The sequence below is a fragment of the Astatotilapia calliptera genome, chromosome 18 (assembly GCF_964374335.1).
Source record: "Astatotilapia calliptera chromosome 18, fAstCal68.1, whole genome shotgun sequence".
Taxonomy (NCBI): domain Eukaryota; kingdom Metazoa; phylum Chordata; class Actinopteri; order Cichliformes; family Cichlidae; genus Astatotilapia; species Astatotilapia calliptera.
The window spans coordinates 3,626,053-3,647,615 of NC_137439.1; the positions used below are offsets into that span (position 1 = coordinate 3,626,053).

General features: G+C 43.7%; 1 protein-coding gene across 2 annotated transcripts in view; it reads left to right on the forward strand.

Annotated features, from left to right (window-relative positions):
- The window catches only part of tmeff1a (transmembrane protein with EGF-like and two follistatin-like domains 1a), a 111,886-nt gene that overhangs the window by 42,043 nt on the left and 48,280 nt on the right, over window positions 1–21,563 (forward strand). The window contains exons 1-3 of one of the 2 annotated variants that reach the window (XM_026149313.2): window positions 8,087–8,195; window positions 8,279–8,388; window positions 15,795–15,924. In XM_026149313.2, coding sequence (XP_026005098.1) covers window positions 8,156–8,195; window positions 8,279–8,388; window positions 15,795–15,924 — 280 coding nt within the window. In that variant the 5' untranslated portion in view covers window positions 8,087–8,155. Of the gene's footprint in view, window positions 1–8,086; window positions 8,196–8,278; window positions 8,389–15,794; window positions 15,925–21,563 lie in introns of those variants that run through there. The other variant, XM_026149311.2, reaches the window with a different exon arrangement.

Genomic DNA, 21,563 nt, shown 5'->3' on the forward strand with positions numbered 1-21,563 from the left:
AAAACTCAGTGTCTGTAGATTGTCTTTGTTAAACGTGTCTTCTGAGACGCTAACTGAAGGCCAGGGAGGCAGCTGTAGTTTAAAAAAAAATAACAAACACTTTATTTAAAAGTGTTAAAGTTAAAGACATCATGCTCGCATCGCTCGCAGCGATAAAGCTGAGGAGGAGGAGGAAGGGGCTGTCGGGCTTTCATGTTTTATTCAAGCAGCAGAAGAAGAACAGACAAAAGCTCTTCATCCAGCTGCTGCGGTCAGAAGGTTTCACCAAGATCGAGGAAGAAACAGGAGCCGAGCAGCTCGCAGCGTTTACTCTTCATCAGTCAGCAGAGCTCAGATCCATCATCAGCCCCACTCTGCGCTCTCCTTCACATCCACATGTTTGATAGCGAAGACACATTTATGAACAACTCTCACAGCCTGTTTCCAAAAAGTGTGCAGTTATTTGTGGAGTATCAATAAATCAGAGAATAAATCCCAGACAGGAAACAGGTGCAGTGAAACCTGGCAGACGATCCCGCCTCATAAAGATGTAGCTGTTTTTAAAGCGCATTATTTTTACTACTAAAACTATGATAATATAAAACTTGAGCGAAACAGTTATTGTAGTAATTAATCAGAATTCATGATTTTCAGAGGAACATCTGCACAGAGGCAGCGTCACTCAACTTTACTGAGACAAGTCAAAGTCAAATCGAGGACTGAGTGAAGACTCGCTGCGACAGAAACGGCCTTTCTGGTTTCTTTCTCGTGCACTGAGTCATCAACATCATCATGTCAGCTCAGGGTTCAAAATGAAGCTAAACACTAACAGCTGCAGTTTCTTCAAAGGCCACTAGAGGCTCCAGCAGTGAGTCCGTCACACAGACTCCAGTGTTTCTAATGTCCAAAGGAAATAAACATGTTTACAGCCTTAAAGGACAACTTTAAGCCTGTTACTCAGTTGAGCCATTTTAAGGCCTAACAGAGAAGTTACTACTTGAACTGAAGTGTCCCTGCTAGCTGTCTGCTTAGCTTCACCTCAGCTAACTGGAATCACTGAGCAGGACCAGTGGGCTGTACTGGAACTGCTGGTGTGTTAAAATTTCACCGTGATGGTCAGAACATCCGACAAGTTTCTGCTTCAGGTTTGGTGAGAAACTCTTTCACTGAGCGCTAATTAGCAGATACCTGGATGAGGTCATTGCACCTGTGCAGCTTATTCAGCCTTTAACTGTCTTTTTAAGTATCATCACTGATGGCTGCAGAAACACAAGGTGCTTTAGGCAGCTGTTGTTGTGATTTGGTGCTGTGTGTATATAACACTGAAAGGTGGTAGTAGCTTGAAAACTGGTAGATGTGGGTGTTGGTGAGGTGACCGTTTCATCCTCGGATGAAGATTCCCAGAAAGTCTGTTTTCTTGCCTCAGAGGAAGCCATACCGTTTTTTCCTAATTCACACAAAACACACGGCTGAGGGCATTTCAACATTTAAACATGGGACTCAAATGGTCGTTAGGGGAACTGCAGCTTTTGTCATCTGTGTTAGTTTATTGTATTTTACGTTGTTAAACTCTGGGATCATCTCCAGGTTTCGTATTGAGGTAATTGTGTAGCTGTAAATCACCGGGGACGTTAAGACTGAATGAGATTCTTCTGTTTCACAGCCATTTCCTTTGTGCTCTGACTTTATTGTGAAGGAGCTCTGACTTTATTTTGAAGGCGCTCTGACATGTTTCCTCGTGGCTTTGGTAAATCTGAATATACTGGATGTGCAGCTTCACACATCAGCATTCACGATGGGTTTTAGGCACAAAGTGAACGATCACAAACCGATAGTTTTGTTATGCAGTGGGTCCATTGTGCCTGTAACGGCACAAAGAAGTGGAACATTTGGGTTTTTGAGAGGGGGGGTGAAGTCCCATCATGCATCACTGATGTTTGTACTTTACATGAATGTCACGCCGCCTCCCTCTCCTGTTTCTCGTCTCTGCCGAGGATAAATTCTCTGCTTTTAGCAAACCAAATCAATACGCCACAGCAGTCCTTGAGAAGGTTCCACTTCTCTATGAAATGAACCTCACTCTGGAGATATCAGCCTGTGTGTGTGTGTGTGTGTGTGTGTGTGTGTGTGTGTGTGTGTGTGTGTGTGTGTGTGTGTGTGTGTGTGTGTGTGTGTGTGTGTGTGTGTGTGTGTGTGTGTGTGACTGGTTTTTATCAGAACTTTTCAGAGGATGTTGAACTTCCTGTGGCCTTTGAAAACGATCTTTTGTCTGGAGAAGAAAGGAGTGCGATGAAAGTTTCACTGATGACGCTGTTAAGGACGCTCTAATTTTCTCCGATGTCCTTTTCAAACTCTGAATCCTCGATGAGCCAGAACATTAGGAGGCGAATAACACGGCTTATCCTGATAGCATAGATGTCGAGGTCTGGATATGTTGGGCGTACGTGAATGGTGAGGGTGTTGGATGTGATGGAGATTGAAAGGTGTCGGGACTAAACCTCGTATCGTGAAGCTGTCGTTGGTGCTCCCCGTACCGAGGGCCATTTGGGAGGCAGCTGACTGTGAGCTATAGAGAATCTGCTGCTAATATCTTTGGCATCGCTCTAAAGCAGCCGGCCAAATTCCAGACTGTAGAGGCCCACTTCTAAATCTTCTGCAGCAAACCCAAACCTTTTAATGACTGCTGTGATCATCATAGAGCAGAAAATCACACAAAACTGCACAAAAAAAGTTTTGTGATATTATTTATTTGTTTTGATTTTGTGGTGATTTACTCTCCAGTTTAATTTCTCAGGATCAGAAATAGAGGATTATTAAAGATTATGTCTTTCGTCCTGTCTTCCTTCTCTCACCCCAACCGGTCGCAGCAGATGGCCCCGCCCCTCCCTGAGCCAGAGGTTTCTTCCTGTTAAAAGGGAGTTTTTCCTTCCCACTGTCGCCACAGTGCTTGCTCATAGGGGGTCATATGATTGTTTTTCTCTGTATGCATTATTGTAAGGTCTACCTTACAATGTAAAGCGCCTTGAGGTGACTGTGATTTGGTGCCGTATAAATAAAGTTGAGTTGAATTGAATTAATACATCCTACATGTTCTGAGTCAGGCGTGAGTCATATAAACGTTAAACCATCTAATTTTTAAGGTTGTGCATCTGTTTCTTTAAAAAAAGAAGATGAAGAAAATAAGAAGATTTTCAGTTAAATAAAAGAAGTTGAATTTGCTGCTTACGTGCAGTACCGCCGTTGCCCACCAGGAGGCCGTGGTTTTCTGTTATGTAAAATTTTCAAATATGTTTCAGATGGCAGACACATTTGGGCCTAATTAGGGCTACTTTACTAATTTGATTTTACAAGGATTACATTATCGTTAAGTAAGGCGATGCTGAGTTTCGATGAGTAATCTGATCTGATGCAGTTTTGTCTGTGAGCAGCAGGGATGTAACCATGTTTAGAAATGAGTCCGATATTTATTTATTTAAGGTGGAGCAGCTGTGCTCCAGTGACCAGCAGAAAAGGCTGCACCTCTGAAGAGTCCTAGAGCTGCACTGCAATCAAGGCTGAACACTGAAGGATTTCTCCACTGTGTGTGTAAATATCTACAATGATTGCTGTGTTTATAAAACGACAACTAAAACAACAAAAACAGAAATATTGTTTCAGTTAAAACGAAAACAGCACAAAGAAAAAAAATTACTCATTCCGCGGCTCTGGCGCTGCTGGGTCTCTGAGTCACTCCTCATGCATAAACCAGCCAATCATCTTTCCTCGTGAGATCATCAACAAACTAAACACAACGCACCGTAGGGCAGGCCGCTCCTTCATAGGCTGCCTGCAGAGCGTCACACATTTGTGCCAGTTTTTACTCTTGTTTTTTAGACAAAGTAAACTTTCAAAGGTCCGGACGTCGCTGACCTCAGCAGGCAGGCTAGCATTCATTAGCATTAGCTAAAGGAAAGACATCCCAGGGTCAGCGCTGACCTCCAAAACCAAACAAACATCCCTCCATGAAGCCCGGGACCTGCTGAACTCCAGAGCTACAAAGCTTAAACCAACACTACAGAGCCAGAGTCTGCAGTTCCTCTAATGTCCACTCGAGGCTGGCTTAAAGACTGAGTCTGTCCCCACAGAGTCACACGATATCTGATTCCAGCATAACAGCTGTAGCAGGAATATTTTATTATAGATCTGACTCATGAAACTGGGTGGAGGAATTCAAGGCGTGACGTCCCTGAACTGGGTCTCATGGCCGTGTTTGAGCTGGTAAAAGTGTTAAAAGCAACATCGTTGTGGCCAAAAAGATAACGTGAAGAAATGCAGTCCAGATGTGGAATAAACTGCAGGTAGGTCAGTCTTCATACAGCCTGGGTCTCATCTTAAATGAAGTAAAGGTGAAAGAAGAACACGATGGTAACATTTAGGGCTGAGGTAGCTCATCTGGGTCCTGTAGAGGGTTTAATAGGAGAAAAAAAAAGTAGTCTTTCCCAGATTTGCCTGTAAATCCAGAGAAAAGCAGTTCTAACCACCTTTCAGACGGGCTGTGTCTGCTCCGGTGTGTTGGAGTCACATATCTGTGTCTCTGCAGGGAAAGGGTTAAAAGGATGTCGAAGGACTCGGAGCAGCAGACAGAAGATGAAGTATTGACGTCCATCTCCTGGAGTCAGGGCTGCAGGGGAGGGGGGGTAGGGGGGTTAGATAACGAGCCGGAGGAGAGGCGGGGTGGCCATGACGACCGGGCCGGGCTCGAGGGATTTGGGAGGTGGATGTGCCTCCGGGCGGCGGCTGCTGCCACGCTCCGTCAGCTTCTTTAGTTCTGCTCCGATCCAAAGGAGGGAATTATGTGCATTTCAAATCCCTGTTTCTGTTGTAAAATGTATGAGGCCGAGGAACCCGAACACAACACGGCCGGGGTCGACTACAAACAGAAAAACATCAGCAGCGGAGGCAGATAACACGGCGCGGACACACAAACAGCGCCAACACACAAACAGCGCCAACACTGGTTTGTGAACGAGGCGCCTTCATCTGCATGTGTGTCTGTCTCCAGCTGGAGGTTTAAAGACTTCGGCTTGTCGTTCAGCATAATCCCAAATTGTCTGGGTATTAAACCTGCAAACAGGAAGCAGCGCACACACACACACACACACACACACAGCTGATCAGCAGTCGGCCTCCAGGCTGATGGATGTGGCTGCTGCTTGGACTTAATTAGCCACGACTGCCCTGCAGACCTACACGAGGCTGCTGAACCGGCTCATTTGCTCTGATTCTCCTGGGTTTGTCCATTATTTCTCACAGAGACGTCAAAATCGAGAAGGTGACACCTGAGATTTGAGAAATGAGATCAATAAGTGGAGGAAACTGGAGCAGCCGGACGATCGGATGGCATTAGGACAAACGATGATGCGACTCTGGGATGTTTAACGATGGTTGGCTCTGCAGCTCTGAACGTTTACTGTCAGAATTTAAACTTCATATCTCACATTTTCTGTATTTTTTTTTATGTCTCACGTGTTTCATTTGCTATTTCATTTTTTCCTGTATTTACTTTTTTGAATTTTTGAATAACTTCTCTCATATTTGAGATTCTGTTTCTAATGTTATTTTTGGCTCATTGTGTTATATTCATATTTTATATTGTTCTAGTTTTTTTGACATTTTTTCTTTTCCAGTAATTTTAACATGAGATTAATACTTTTAATCTCAGATTTAAGATTTTCTCATATTGAAATTTTTTTTTTGCACAATTTTTCTGACTTTATTTTTAAAAGATTTTGACTTGTTAAAAATCTTTGAAGCTCTCTGTGTTTGTTATTTGTATTGTTTCCTCTCATGTTTTTACTTCTCATTACTTTTACCACATTTTTGGATTTTTACTAACCTTTTTAACTTTTTTTTTTCTTCTTCTTTTTTGCCTGTCCCGTTTGGCTCTTTTTAACCTTTTTAACTTTAACCGCAGTTTATTTTTCTTTCTCTGTCACAAATTCACCCCTGAAAGTGAAATCTGATGTTTTGTTTGCTCGTCTCTGATGATGTGACGTTCACGTTCACTAATCAGCATCCTGATGATTAACTCTCAGATCAAACAGGTGAGACTCCTCAGCTGTTTGGCTCAGTGTGAGGTTCACGGTGAGGAAAACTGAAATTATTGATCAGTAACTGATCACATGTGTAAGCTTCACACGTTCAGCATCGGTGAATGTTTGTGATATTTCTTAAACAGCATCTGTTTGCGCGTGGGCCTTGGCTGAAACACGTAAGAGGATTTTCACATCAGACACCATAACATTCATTTTAAAACTCGGCTGTTGTTACCTTGAACGACTTCTTCCAAACTCGCCTGTTACTCTTTTGTTTTCTTGCTCGTTGAGTCTGAGTGTTATTTTCTCAGCTGGAGGCTCACATTGCCCGTCTCTGAGACGCTGCTGAGCTCCAGGGTTGGCTGTTACTGCGGCCAGCGGCGGCCATTTTTGGGACTCGGGGAGGTTTGCAAACAGTAATTACAGGCCATTACACGGCTCCTCAAAGCCACTCGGCAGCGCTCGTGCCGGCACCGAGGCGGGAATCTGCTGCAGGAATCTCAAAGGAAATGTGGATTATTCAAGTTCACAGCACATTTCTGAGCCGTGTAGGCCTGTTATTATCTGTGTGTGTGTGTGTGTGTGTGTGTGTGTGTGTGTGTGTGTGTGTGTGTGTGTGTGTGTGTGTGTGTGTGTGTCGGCTCTAGAAGTCTCGCAGATAAAAATGCCCATAAATAAGTCGCCTTGTGACATTTCATGAACTGATCGTGAGTGAAAGTTTAAAGAGCCAAACTGATTCAGGATCAGCTGCGAGTTTGTCCCCACAGCATTCAGCCTGAGAGCGGCGCTCTGATGTTTCAACGAGTTTCAACACTCAGTATCATATAGGTGTGTTTTCTACTACTAAGAGGGGCGGGGCTTCTGATATTAAAACCTTTTGTGTGAGAGGGGCGGCAAATAACAAGTTGAATAGATGGAGGTAGAAGGGCTTGTTTCAGACCGAGAGGATAAAACGAGTCAGAGTCCGAGAATAAAAACCATGTCGTGCATTAACTTATAAAGATTTTTATTTTGAATTTCTTTTTAATGTAACTAAACATTCAATAAATAAAATAAAACTAACAAGCTTCCTGATGAGGATTTTATTAACTCATTATAATTTATGTATTTTTAGGCTCCTTGTTTATTTCATTGTAAACTATCGTACCTTTTTATTGGCTGTTAGGCCAAAGTTTGGTTCAGATATGTGCTGGTTACACCAGAATCCCCCAAATTAGCTGTTGCCTCACAGAAGTCCCTCCCACCTGCTAACAATCCTTCTGAGGCTTATTTTGACTGTGCACCATGCAAAGCTGGGGGCTTATTATTATTATTGTTATTATTATTATTGTTGTTATTATTATTTTATCCTTTGAAGTCATACAGTAGCACCTCTTGGAGTTCTAACTCCATGAGCCAGTTTACCAGGTTCGGATTAGCCTAGCACCGAACTGAAAGGATCTTTATTAAAAACAGTTTGTGGTCTAAGACGAGACCGACTGTTGTCCATCCCTGTGAAACTGAGCCATAGTGTTTACATGTTTATCCATGTAAACACTGTCAGGATAGGTTGATCCCGGATTATTCCGTTTATCTTGGATCTACCGATAGTATCAGACTGGTTTACTGGGATACAGCAGGGTTTTCATGGTTAGGTTACACCACCAATTCAGCTTGATTTATTTAGCACCAATCCACAGTAACCGATTCAACCGAGCGCGTTAGATTGAAGAGGAAAAATCACAGCGAAGAAGCCAGCGATTCCCCGGGAGAGAGCTTTTTTCCACCTGAACCGTCTCTGTGAGTCAGAGTACAGTCAGACTCCTGTAATTGTGAGCAGCTCCTCAGGCAGGTGAAGATGAGAAGTGACTTCTGCTTTGTGCATTAATGATGATACCACCCACCAGTTTTCTTCCCTCTGAGGAGAGCAGATTTCTCAGCTCTGCGAGTCCATCTGTTATTTCCCCGGTGTAAACACTCACCTGTAGTCCAGGTGTCTGCTCGGGCTGATAAACAATCATCTCTGTCGTGTCCGTATTTTTCCTGCAGCTCAGCTCGCCGTCTGCTCTCATTGTTCATAAACTCATAAACTTGTCTGGACGGAGCGTGTGATCAGAGCCGGGATGTCGGGATTTAGCAGCAGCACTCGTGGAGGTGCCGCAGGTGTGACTCACCTTATTGATCCGCCTGCCTGTTGTCTGTCTCCGTATTTAACGCGCTGCCTTTGTTTGTGTCTCTGCCGTTAGATCTGTCAGAGAAGAAGAGCGACCTGAGGGTCTGTGATGACTCCACCTGCCGATTCGGGGGCACCTGCAGAGAGGACGGTGCTCAGCTCAAGTGTGTCTGCCAGTTCCAGGTAGATGACATCATTTTGCTTTTTTTTTAATCTTATTGGATATAAAACGTTTACCTGTTCATCAATGACATGTTTAAGTTAGAGTTGTGTTCCATTAGTTGATGTTAACAAGGTTCCAGAAACATTCGCTGATATTATCTATAAAGTGTATTACTGTATTTTCCGCACTATAAGGCGCACTTTAAATCCTTTCATTTTCTCAAGAATCGACCGTGCGCCTTATAATCCGGTGCGCCTTATGTGTGAATTCTGATGTGCTTACTGACCTCAAACCCATTTTATGTGGTACACGGCGCTCAAAAATCTGTTAGAAAATGTTTTTGTACGACTTTGGTAAGCTACGAAGCCGCACCGCCTGATGGATTGTCGGAGCATTACAGCTATCGTCAGGAGCCTCGCGGAGTAATCTGGGTCCTAAACTCCGTCCCTTCAGGTCCCAAAAACAAACGAACACTGCGGCATCACTGAGAGTTAGAAACTGTCTAAATTCTTTCATCTTTAATAAGATGATCAGCGTTGTAATAAGGTGCAACAATTAAGTTTAACATCCAGGCATCCATGAAAACAGAATTTATTAAGTTTAATGGAGTTTGAAGTTAGCATGGAGTTAGCTCGCTAGTTTCCACCTAAACATGATATAGCATGTTCTGACTGAGAGATTTCTGAAAAAATTTAAATGTGAAGACATGAAACTAAACAACAGTGACTTTTGTAGGGTTACTGAAGTTGGACTAGCTGGTATATAATGATGTGCTACGTGGTCGCTAGCGACACGGCTATGTTAGCATAAACAGTGAAGCTGGAGGATGAACGCTAACTTTTTTCCACTCCATAAAAGTTAACGTGAGGGTTCCCGATGGTTAGGGACAAATGCAATCGCATGGCAGGATGCTGTAAACAGACCAAACTTCAGTCAGGAGAACAACTGAGATAATCCATCCACAATACGAGATTAGTCATTAATATACTGCAACAACATGGGAAAGTTTGACTTATCTGACTGTTTTGTTTTGCTTAATGTGCCTTACGGTGCAAAAATACGGTATTCTAGTAAATATTTGGAAAGCTGTGTGCAAAAGTCTTGCCACCCCGCATGTCTTTATAGGTTGCCATGAAAACAGGAAGTGTTTGCAGCAGTTTACTGAAACATGCAAACATGCACAGAAATACAGCTTATGAGGCAAAAACAGAGTTTGTGCAATTCTAACAAGCCTGAACGTTGATGTTTGGTGTGACCACCTTTATTCCTTAACACAGGCTGAACATTTCTTGTCATTTAAGTAGTCTAACAGTAGGTGGATGGGATGAATGTCCAGATGCACGTCTCAGCTCCTGTGTCAGGGTTTTGTAAAATAAAGACCCTATGCAGTATAATACAGAGAGACCACAACGATCATATGACCCCCTATGAGCAAGCGCTTTGGGGACAACATTCATTGGCTTCCTGTTAAATCCAGAATTCAAAATCCTGCTCCTCACATACAAGGTCTTAAATAATCAGGCCCCATCTTATCTTAATGACCTTGTAGTACCATATCACCCTATTAGAGCACTTCGCTCTCGCTCTGCAGGCCTACTTGTTGTTCCTAGAGTATTTAAAAGTAGAATGGGAGGCAGAGCCTTCAGTTTTCAGGCCCCTCTTCTGTGGAACCAGCTTCCAGTTTGGATTCAGGAGACAGACACTATCTCTACTTTCAAGATTAGGCTTCAAACTTTCCTTTTTGCTAAAGCATATAGTTAGGGCTGGACCAGGTGACCCTGAATCCTCCCTTAGTTATGCTGCAATAGACATAGGCTGCCGGGGGATTCCCATGATGCATTGAGTTTTTCCTTTCCAGTCACCTTTCTCACTCACTATGTATTAACAGACCTCTCTGCATTGAATCATATCTGTTATTAACCTCTGTCTCTCTTCCACAGCATGTCTTTATCCTGTCTTCCTTCTCTCACCCCAACCGGTCGCAGCAGATGGCCCCGCCCCTCCCTGAGCCTGGTTCTGCCGGAGGTTTCTTCCTGTTAAAAGGGAGTTTTTCCTTCCAACTGTCGCCAAAGTGCTTGCTCATAGGGGGTCATATGATTGTTGGGTTTTTCTCTGTATCTATGAAGCGCCTTGAGGCGACTTATGTTGTGATTTGGCGCTATATAAATAAAATTGAATTGAATTGAAAACGGGGAGGAAAAACTCCCTTTTAATCCTCCACCAAATCCAGGCTCAGGGAGGGGCAGCTATTAGTTGGGGGTGAGGGGTGTAAACACTGTGTGACAGGAATGCACACTCCATGCTTTAGTAACACTTATGTGCGTCTATATTTTGCACCCCATTTATGAAATAAATTCGCTAACAAAGCTAGGTAGCATTAGCTGATAATTCCACCCTCTTGTCCACACGCCGGTCACTTCTAGCTCTGAAAAAGCTAACATGGTGGTAGCCAGAATGCTAACTTTGATCAGTGCACAAGGAAGCACTATCTCTCATTGGCAGCTCAGGCGCCCTACCTCTGAAAATGAGACAGGCATGTCATGTTCACCTCCCTCTTTAATATGAAAATGGAGCAGTCACAGCAGCAGTGTGTGAATAATAAAATCTTGCGAGCAGCCGGCCTGTCTGCGGTCTCTTCTCAGTTAATTCTTGTTAGTTTTAGGAGCTAAAATGAGGAAAAACACCGTGAAGTTCTTTCTGACACATAAAGAAGCATGACCCGCCTGCAGCGTGTTCCTCTGATATGAAACAAAATATAATTACTCTCCCGTCAGCCTGTTGTATTCGCTGCATATTTAGTCGAACGGCTGCAAAATAAAAGCAGCGGCAGCGTGAAGGGCAGCTCCTGGAAGCAGAATTCACCACAGAGCCGCAGCTTCACCGCAATAACAAGACACACGGCGGCTGTTTGAAGCTGGCCGTCACGCTCCGTGAGCTGAAAGCAGAACCCACATTCATGTGCACACAAAGAGGACAGAGCGAAGCGAGCGCAGCCGTTCGACGTGATCAGAGGAGTTTCACAGCTGTCCGAGCGAGACGGCGGCTCTGAGGAGTCTTCAGCTGCACACAGAAGCACCGACAGCCTGAATTATAACTCTGATTGTAACAGGAGGAAGAGCCTGAAAGCCTTCCAGTCCACACTGACTGCATGATGAAAAGCCCGGCCCTTTGTAAACCCACCGCCCACCCTGACCACCTGATGCAGTTCATGCCCTGAAGCGCGCAATACAGTCAAGTACAACTTGCAGAATGAGACTCGTGTAAGTCCACACCGCAGCCCCGACATCACCCAGAACGCTTCTTCAGGACCTGAAGTTATTTGATCAGTGTGATGCTGTGTGAGACCACCAGTGCCGTTTCTCCATCTCACCGCCATTCGTCATGTTCACAAGTGTTAAAATATGATTATATTATAAAACTAGGAGATGAGCCTGGTGTGCAAACACAGGTACAATAAGATCCTGCATGTGCTGTAGCAGCAACTGATCCCACACGACGTTCCGATCCTTTAAAGTTTATCCAAAACGCACTTTTTGAAGTTTTTCTCTGGCGAATGATGAGAAAAAAAGATCAAACATCCGAGTACCGAAGCTTGTTTCTGTTGCTGCACATCACAGACGTGTATCCATGATAGTGACGCTCAAAGTAGAGGTATAAATAAGGCTGAACAGAGATTTGATTTTGTCTTCAGATCAGGACACAGATGGAGTCGCAGTAACATTTATTTGGTGTCTTTCAGCCCTGCGAACTTCACGTGGAAATCTCCTGCATGGATGAAGTTCCAAGGGCTCAAAACAACAGAGTTAAACAAGTTATGGTACAAGCAGGGTGATTTTTCATGGAATGACCCTTTAATTTGTTGTAAATAGTTATCATCATGTCAAGCCTTCCTTTATAAATGCAGTCATTTAAAAGGTGACTGCCCCCTAGTGTCCAAATGTGTATCGTGGCAAAACAAAAGAAGAATAAAGAGCCGTTACAGGTAGTTCAAACATGCAGAAGTCTACTACTTCCTGCTGCAGCTTTGGATCTACATTTAATATTAAACAGTGCAAGCTTATTAATAAATAAACACTAAAATCGCTTATTAGCAGAAGCAGAGCCTTTCTGGCTGCTCTACAAACCTCACACAGCTAAATCGTTCTGTTTTCATTTTTCTGCCACTAGACTTGCTAACAAGATGAACAGTAATTGTAATTGGAAGGCTTTGAAAGGTCAAGCACGCTGGATCCTTTTGAGAACGACCTGACTGTCATCTGTTTCCCATCTTCTGTTTTGTCTCCACAAAAGGCCTCAAGGACAGCCTGAAGGTTGCTTGTTGATGGTGCAAAAAAACATCACACTGTGTTCTCGTGTCTGCAGGGAAGAGCAGATGTAGTGTAGGGGAAGAGGCGCTTCTGGGGGTTTTATAATGGGATCAAACAGCGGGGATCGAGGCCCAGTTGATTCAGATTTCTATATCTGAAAATTTATATGAAAACAAAGCACCGAAGCAAACCATGTGAAAAGTGGTTCAAGCTTCAGTGAGTTTTATTTGTGGGCAGGCGGAGGTGCCCGTCTCTGTGTTCAGTTCTCTACGTCTGCATCTTCACAAAGAATATTCATGGACGAGAACTTCCCCAAAGTCAACTGGGAGCATGATCCAGATGTTTGCAAAGTGAGTTTTATTTGGAGGCAAGTCATTTCCTGTCATACATATCCTCTTCCAGCAGTGGATGTTCATATTAAACTTCCTCGTGTGCCTAAAGCTCAGGCTGCAGACTGCTCAAAACACTTTTGCGTCTACTTTTGGATCTTGGTGATGTCATAGATTGGAAACCCCACCCACCTGCTCTTCAAACCTTCTGTTTGTGACAGTCAGCCAGTCAGTACAAAGCTGGCCTAAAGGGGAGGGGCTTGTTTCAGACAGAGGGGGAACTGAGGCTCTGCACCGAGGACCATTGTGAGATAAAGAAGGATTATTTTTAGCTGTTAGTCATGCAAAGCTACTCTAAAAGAGTAAAAATATGGAGCTGGAGATGAGCAGAACTGGCACTATTTAAATTTTCCCTTTTCAAATATAGTTTCTGACAATGGCTGTGCTTCACCTCGCAGCATTATCGGCTCTGTGAAAGTAAAAAGTGTCTGAGAGCTGAAGTGGCCCTTTAATGCAGATAAATAAATCTAACTCTGCACTGCGAGTCAGCAGTTTTCAGCGGATTTATCTCCCGTGGAGCCTTGAAATAGCTCGAAACCATTAAAACTTTATGGTTTCTGTGCAGGTTTGCGTATGTGTGAATGTAAATCAGTCCAAGACACACATTTTTACGTGTGTTACGCTTTAGTGAGATGACAGAGATCCTCATTAAAGCTATTTCACTGTCTGATAGGAGCTGCTCCACCTGCCTGCCTGCAGGCAGGGCCATGCAGTCAAAAAAATCAAACATTCACCTCCAATGAAACTCATCACACCTGCCTTCATTTAAAGGACTAATCTGTTCTATTTTCACCGAAATAAGCCTTCTGTTCTCCTCTAACCAGCAGGGATCCGACTAATTCCCGATCATTAAAACTTCTGAGTTTGCTTCTCTGAACAGAAAAAGAGCTTCAGTCACTAAAACTGAACAAAGAAAGCCAAACATGCTGATGAGTGCTGATAATGAGCTCTAGCTGAAAGTCTGATGGAAAGAAAAAAACACATTACAACAAATTTACTTCAGCAGAACAAAACCACAAAATGCTGACGGAGCAAACCAGGAAGACTCCTGACAGGACAGAAAAATGTTCTCCTCTCAGCTGGAGGTTGGATGCTGCTCATCGGTTGTTTTGTCTTTCATGGATTTCAGCTGCCGACTCCATCGGACTCTCTTCCTGTTGGATATGAACCTGGACTGCTTCTGCAGTGTGTTGGAGGTCACGGAGGTCAAACCTGCAGGGGATTCCTGCTAAATGATTGATGTGTGAGAGTTAATAGAATATGGATTGCTGAACACTGATATGTGTCCTTGGCAGCTGTAGCTTATAGCTGACAGTGTGAGCAGAGTGGGTTTATATAACCTCCATGGAGAGCGAATGAAACTCTGTAAGTGCCTGACAGCTTGCATCATATTTGACCCATATTGATCACACATGTACAGCACAGGCTTGATAACACCATCTTTCTCCTCTCTACCTTTAAACGTGCACTGCATGGACTCATTTCAAGTCGTGAACTCATTTCTGTGCAAACATCCAAAGGAGGTGATGCTCAGGCTCAGGACCTTCAAAGAAAACATGCTGAGAGCCGCTCAGTTAAGAAGAAAACTAGAACCACATTGCAACAGTGTTGCAGAATAATATAGCGAATTACATTTGATAACATAGTAACGTTTCTCTGACTCTGATGTAACACAAATAAATAAAATACTCTGTATCTGAAGGGTTTTATTCAGGACTGTGTGTGTTTCTGTGAAAAACTGCTTGTAGGATCTCATTTAGCTGCTGTAACTCGAGGTGATCATATCGTGACAGTTTCTCATCGTCATACAAGAATTCTGGCCCAGACTTGTTCACAGCGTTGCTTTTTGAGGTTCTTTCATGCACATCTCTCTTTAAGTCCCACCACAGCATCTCAGTCGGGAGGTCAGAGGTCTGAACATTGACTGGGCCTCTGCAGAACTTGGGTCCTTTTCTGTTTCAGCCCTCGTGTTGTAGATTTGTTGCTGTGCTTTGGGTCATTTCATGGTGCATGACCCAGTTTGGTCCAAGCTTTAGCTGTGGGACAGATGGCCTCACATTTGAGTCAAAAATCTTTCGATATGCAGAGGAGTTCAAGGTCAACTGTACGGTGCCCGAATCATCACTTCTCCACCTCCGTGCTTTGTAACATGCTGTCACAAAACTCTCGGGGGTTTTGCAGTTTCTCTGAGCATTGGACGGTGTGAGATTGGGGTGAATTCTCTGGGAAAATTGTGTTAACACACCTGAATGTTCCAGACCATGCAAACTTCCACAGCTTCTGCTCTTATAATGTGCTCACACACGTGACTCCTATGAAACTCATGTGTTAAGTGTTTTTATTGTATTTCTGTTCTAAACTTTGTGACTTACAATCTGAGAAATGTCGTCCATATGACAACGAGTAAAATCTAAAGCTAACATTCAAACTGATAACCGCTGATGAAACTTAAAGCATCTAAACATGTTTTAACAATAAAAGCTTGACTCAAACGAGCAAAATAAAACCAAAATGTAAAACTAGACCTTATTGATCATCATTATTATTGTAACCAACAATAATTCCTGTAATGTATATAGCTGATGTAATCAATAGTTTTGCATAGTTGTGCTAGAGTCAATCTACATGTTTTTGACTCCTCCCCCTGAGTGAAGCGACCCCCTCTCTCCATGGTTCGTCTCCGTTGTCACACTGAAGCTTAATTAACATCTGATTGTGTTTGATTTCCAGTGTCACAAAAACTACGTCCCTGTGTGCGGCTCAAACGGAGACACCTACCAGAACGAGTGCTACAGGCGACAGGCGTCCTGCAAGCAGCAGAGACTCATCTCCCGGGTGTCCGACGGGCCCTGCTCCACCGGTGAGTGTGTGCCAGGAAGTACACAGTGTTGACGCAATGGAAACGGGAATTAACGCTGTCCGGGTGACTGACCGATTGAGAGTGAGGGTTCGTCAGAAAAGTGAATTATAACGGCTCATTTACTGATATCGAGCTGCGAGGACATCAGTCAGGCTATGAGGGCTTCCGCCGTTTAAGGCGTCATCTGAGGGAATCATTCAGCTGCCGCCTCATATTAAGAGTCGTGGCGTCTTCATTTGAACATCGCCTTCATTCGTCTTCATTCTGTTCCATCACTCATGATGTAATGGCTTTTTTAAAACAGCACAGAAGGAATTACGAAGAGAAACTGTCGAGAAACAACCTCATATACAACCTCATGATATACACACCGTCTTAAAGCATCCAACTTTTAAATATATATATACTCAGCGCCTGATATAATCAATCAATGCTGCGAGTGATGCAGGTGAGTGCAAAAAGCAGTTCAAGTAACAAGTCTTCTGCTGCTCTGACACTAAAACCTAATTTCACATTTCAGTTTGCACAGATTCTTTTTCAAGAAAAAATATGAGAAATTTGCTAAGTTTCCATTTATTCTTGGACTCTACTAAAGGAGCTTTGTGTGATTTACAGTTCACAATAATCCTTATTTATCTTATCTTGGGCCTTAATGCTGTCCACCAGTAGATGCTCTCTGTTTTAGCTCCTCCCACTCCCATTATGCTAACAATCTTCTGATTGGCTGCCTCGCTCAAAAGATTTTAAACAGCAGGAGGGGCTTCTGTGCCTGTAATGACCATATTAGGGATATCCCCTCTCTGTGACATCATATAAATCCAAGAGTAGAAAAAAGCTGCAGCAGTGAAGCTGAGAGGAGCCGACATAATGAAGGTAGAGAGTTTAAACATTTGGACACCAAAGCAACGGACAGTCAGGGTGGAGTGGGTGGAGGCAGGTGTCAGCGGTGATTTGTGATAGAAGCACAGCAGCAGAGTGGACGGGAAGGTTTAAAGCTGGTAGTGTGCATCATTCTGCTGTGATGTGTGATTTGGAGACAGTAGCACTGACAAAGACAGGCGGCCGAGCTAAGAGTAAGACTTTCACTGGGAGTGAGCAGGAAGGACTGGATTCACTCAAGAGACAGAGGTGGAGATGATGTGGATGTGTGCAGAGGAGGAAAGGTGGATATATTAGACGAAAGATGATGAAGATGGAGCTGCCAGGCTGGAGGAAAAGAGGAAGATCTAAGCAGAAAGGAGCAGCTGAAAGAAGAAGAAGCAGAAAACTGCCCGATTTTAGATTCCAGAGCAGTTTGAAACTAAACTTTGAGAGAGAGATGTCGCTGCAGTCACGTACTCGTGACATCCTCTCCAACAGAATATTTTCATTCAAGTTTGTAGAAAAACTACTTTTAAGCTGTAATTAGTCTGCTGTGACCGTCATTACGAGAGGAAGTTTTTAAAAAGCCGACATTTTCTAACACAAAGGGATTTTTTAAAAAGTATCGAATAACTTTCAAATTTTTTATAGACCTTTTTATTAGATACAAGCTAAAACCATTAAAGGTACATTTTACTGCTTTTTACGAGAGACAAAGACACTGGTAGTGCCGCTTTGTTTATTTAAAATATTTTTGACAGCCACAGTTAGCAGCAGATAATTATACGTTTTTTTCTTTAATATATACACACAATTCTCGTTTCCCGACCAGAGCGTCAGTATCCAGTAAAGGTCCTAAGCTGCCCCCCCCCCCCCCCCCCCGCTAACCAAGCCTACCTCAGACACGTGCGCTGCCCAGATTAACAAGGACCGCATCAGGTGTTGAGCAACCAGGACACCCTGATGAGAGCTGGGCTACTGGAACTAGACGGTGGGTGAAAACAGGGCGCTGTTGGAATGCTACTACACAAGTAACCCCAGCGGAAAAATCACCTTTGTTGCTGAAAGATTTGATAGATCACATTTGAGCCTCTGCTGAGTGTAACTGCTCGGTCTCTGACCCTGGACTTTCATAACCCTCCAGGTTTGGGAGGATTTTACTGACTCGTTCAGCGACTCGTAATTAAAATTGATCTGCGGCTGATTAACTGGCTCGTTCTCTGAAATCAATGTGACTGATGACGTTGTGCAGAGTTCAGAGGAAAAGCCGAGGACGAGCTCTCAGCGTTTGATGTTCAGTCAATTAAAAACATAATGACAGTGAACTCGGAAGGCATGAAAACGCGGCAGCAAGGCCGACTGCTGGAGCGTAATTAAAAGTATAAGTGAGGCACTTATTCACATTATAAAAGCCAGAGTTTGAAATATGATGAGTTCTATGTTTGTGCAGAGAAACACCTGAAATACTTCATATTATACAGTTTCTAGTTAAAAGCTTGTCTTTTCTAACAGCTCAGGTCTGCTGTGTTATCTTATTTTCAGGGAAATGAAACGTCTCTACATATTGTTGACATTGAAAGGATCTATATGTGTGGTTAAAATCAGTTTATGCTGAATAAATCAAATAAAATAGCTGCAGCTCTGATGACCTTTGACGAGCTCTGTAAACCTCAGGGATGTGTTGGAGTCCGACTCACCGTCACATCCATTGATCAGTTATTAAAGTGGACCTCCTGCATCAGAACCAACACCCACACAGACGAACAGCAACAACACAACCTGGAACAGAAGATTGAATCTTGATTTTCAACGCCCAACGCGCATGTTCAAAACAAAGGGCAGCCGGTTTAATCGCTCACAGCGAGCGGGAAGAATGCAGGCGGTGAGAGCTTCTGACGTTATATTGATTTAAATCAACAGAGCCTCCGCTTTCTTTGTTTTTCTGACCGTTGGGTCGTTAAGATGCTGACATCACTTATAGTCTTCAAAGTTATTTCCGAGCACATCACAACAGTAACTACTGGAGAATAGTTCAGTCTGGACTATTGTTCCTGTTCTCGCATCGTTTTTAGGAATGTCTGAAGTTCAGTGCAAATAATCTTCCTGAGTCATGAAATAAAATCTTTCCAGTTGTTCGTCGTGTCTTTGATCTGAGCTCTGTTCGCCCCTTATTTGTGGCTTAGCCATTTAAAAACGGAGGTTGGTTATTTGTTTGTTGAATTTCTCTTGTTCTCTGATGACGTATCGACTGACTTTCTAGTCCGAGGGTTTCCTGCTATGCCCGAGCCTCTCGTCTTTTTAATGTGCTGCAGTTCTGGCTCTTATTTTTGAGAAATGAAACAAGCCTCCAAAAACTATAGTCCTCGCTCTCCTCTGCCTTTTTATTGGCGTTATTCATGTGCAGCACATCTTTAACTGCTTAAAACCTCACAGTGAAACTGCAGCCCAGGGGCGCCGCCACTCCAGATATTTTAACCCTTGTTTTCAGTCTGATTTCTGTGTTCGTGGTCGTCTAGTAAGTCAATTATATTAATTTCTGTTTACAAACCTGAAAACCTCTCAGCTTTGGATCATTTAAAAAAAGAAGATGCCCGAAGTTTAGCCGTAGCATCTGATTTAGCGTGGGTCATTTAATGGTCGCTCCATGTTGGGCTCTGTTCTGACAGACACTTTGGTTCTGTTATATATTTTGTGGCATCTTGTCCCCTCCCAGGCCTGTTTTACTCTGAAAGCCTGTGTAGATCATTAAAACCACTCATTATCTTTAAGAAGTCAGATTACAGCACAAGGCCGACAGTATCCTGATTACTTACGAAGATCCTGACCACTTAAAGCTTAAGATCTAACAGATGGAGTTTTACTGCATCAGGACAATTAATACCACATTAGCACGTCACACCACAGCCATCCTGAAGCCATGATCATTACTGTGCTGCTGTAACCTTTAGTCAGCCTTTCCTCCAGATGCTGAACCCACTGCTCCCATTAGTGAGCTGCTGCTGGTGCTAACAGTTGGTGATCTGGCTTTCCAACGCCTCACTGGAAAAACCATTGCTTTGAGGTTCTGCCTATGTGAGCAGATGTACTGTTACACTTAAATGTGCAAAAATATTTGACTTTAATTACATAATTAAAAGTAGCAAACCATAAAAACAGGATGAGACTGTATTTACACAAACCTTTGGCCATATGCTGCATATCTACAGAGCCGTGTGTGAGGAATGAATCAGGTTTCATTTCCCAAAGGCTGCTGGTCTTCCACAGCTGGATGCTCACCAGCCATCCATCAGAGCTACGCTAAAGCACTAACAGGTTAGCATTTTCCCCATCAAACACCCCGCAGATTCCCTGGACTCGGATGTCTCTGCGGGCCAGACAGATTTTATGTCTCCTCTCCTGAGAAATGAGTTGTGGAAACTTATAGCAACGCCACAGCGGCTACGTTGGTGGTGGTGGTCAACTCCATCTGCAGGGGCAGTGGCCTGATTTCCCAGGAGGCATCGGCTGGTGCTCTGCTCTTATTACCCACTACACCGGAGAGCTTGTGCCCTCCACTTTCCTTGCCTCCCTCCTGGCCTTCTGCAATTTCCTCTCCCTGAGATTTATGCTTCCTGTAATTGGAGCGTTCGACGGCTTTGAGCCGAGGCAACCGCACGAAAGCTCGGCTGATTTTATTTCCCCGAGCAGGACAGGAGATGGAGGAAATGCAGCGATTTGGGTCCCTTTTTTTCTTAGAGAGCAGTGTGGGAGGTTACAGGAGCTGGGACGGCTGAGACTCCTCGCTGGGATCTGATCACAGGTCAGTGGTGGGTGTAGCTGCCCAGCTGAGAGGCTGAGACTCCACATTAGCCTCAGGTCAGACTTATTACTCTTTAAAACGCTCGTTGTTGGCTTTCTGGCTCCATTGGCTGAGGAGAGCAGAGAGCAGAGCAGATTTCACAGCTGGAAGAAGATGATGTGACATTACAGACCTTTGAAGTTCAGACAGCAAACTTTTCAAGGGAACTTCTTCTGCTTTCTGCCATATATATACTGTTCCAGTGGGTGTTCATATTAAATTATACCAAAAGTATCAAATAATGATGCCAGCAAATGTGGATATTCTCTCAGGCTTCAGCCTGCTCTAAACACTCACACAGTCTTTACCCCACAGCCATAAACGGCTGATGCGGTAACGTCATCACCGGGTGGGCGGTGTGGACAACTAAGCTTGTGATTGAGGCGATATAGGAGCCTCAAAGTTTTACCATGAGTGGATTTACTAAAAGTTTAAATCTCAGTGACCTCGACCTCAACGTTAGGTCACTGTCAACTATGGCAGCACAGGTGTGTCTGCTAGGAGGCTGACGGATGGCTGCCTGAGGTTTTTTTCTAGTCTTGGATCTGCATGATGTCATAGAGAGGGGATAGCCCTCATAAGTCATCTGAGGCACACAGCTGTAGCAGTGAACCCTTTTTTGTGCTGTGCAGCCAATCAGAGGGAAGGCTCAAAGGGGGAGGGGCTAAATCGTGTAGTTTCAGACAGAGAACAAACTGAGGGGATGGACCAAGGCCCAGGCGCTTTATATTGTAAGATAAAGACCAGTAAAGATGTTCATTAATTACAAATGACTAAATTATTGATGCACTCCTGCAGCTAAAGCAGAGTACTCTGAATAATCAGCGAGCTCATGATCCATCACAGTTCAGGTCGTTGCCAGTGAAACAACATATCTGACCTTTACCTTGATTGCAGTTTGGGTAAAAACTCATTAGTTTGTGCTAGTTTGATTAAATTT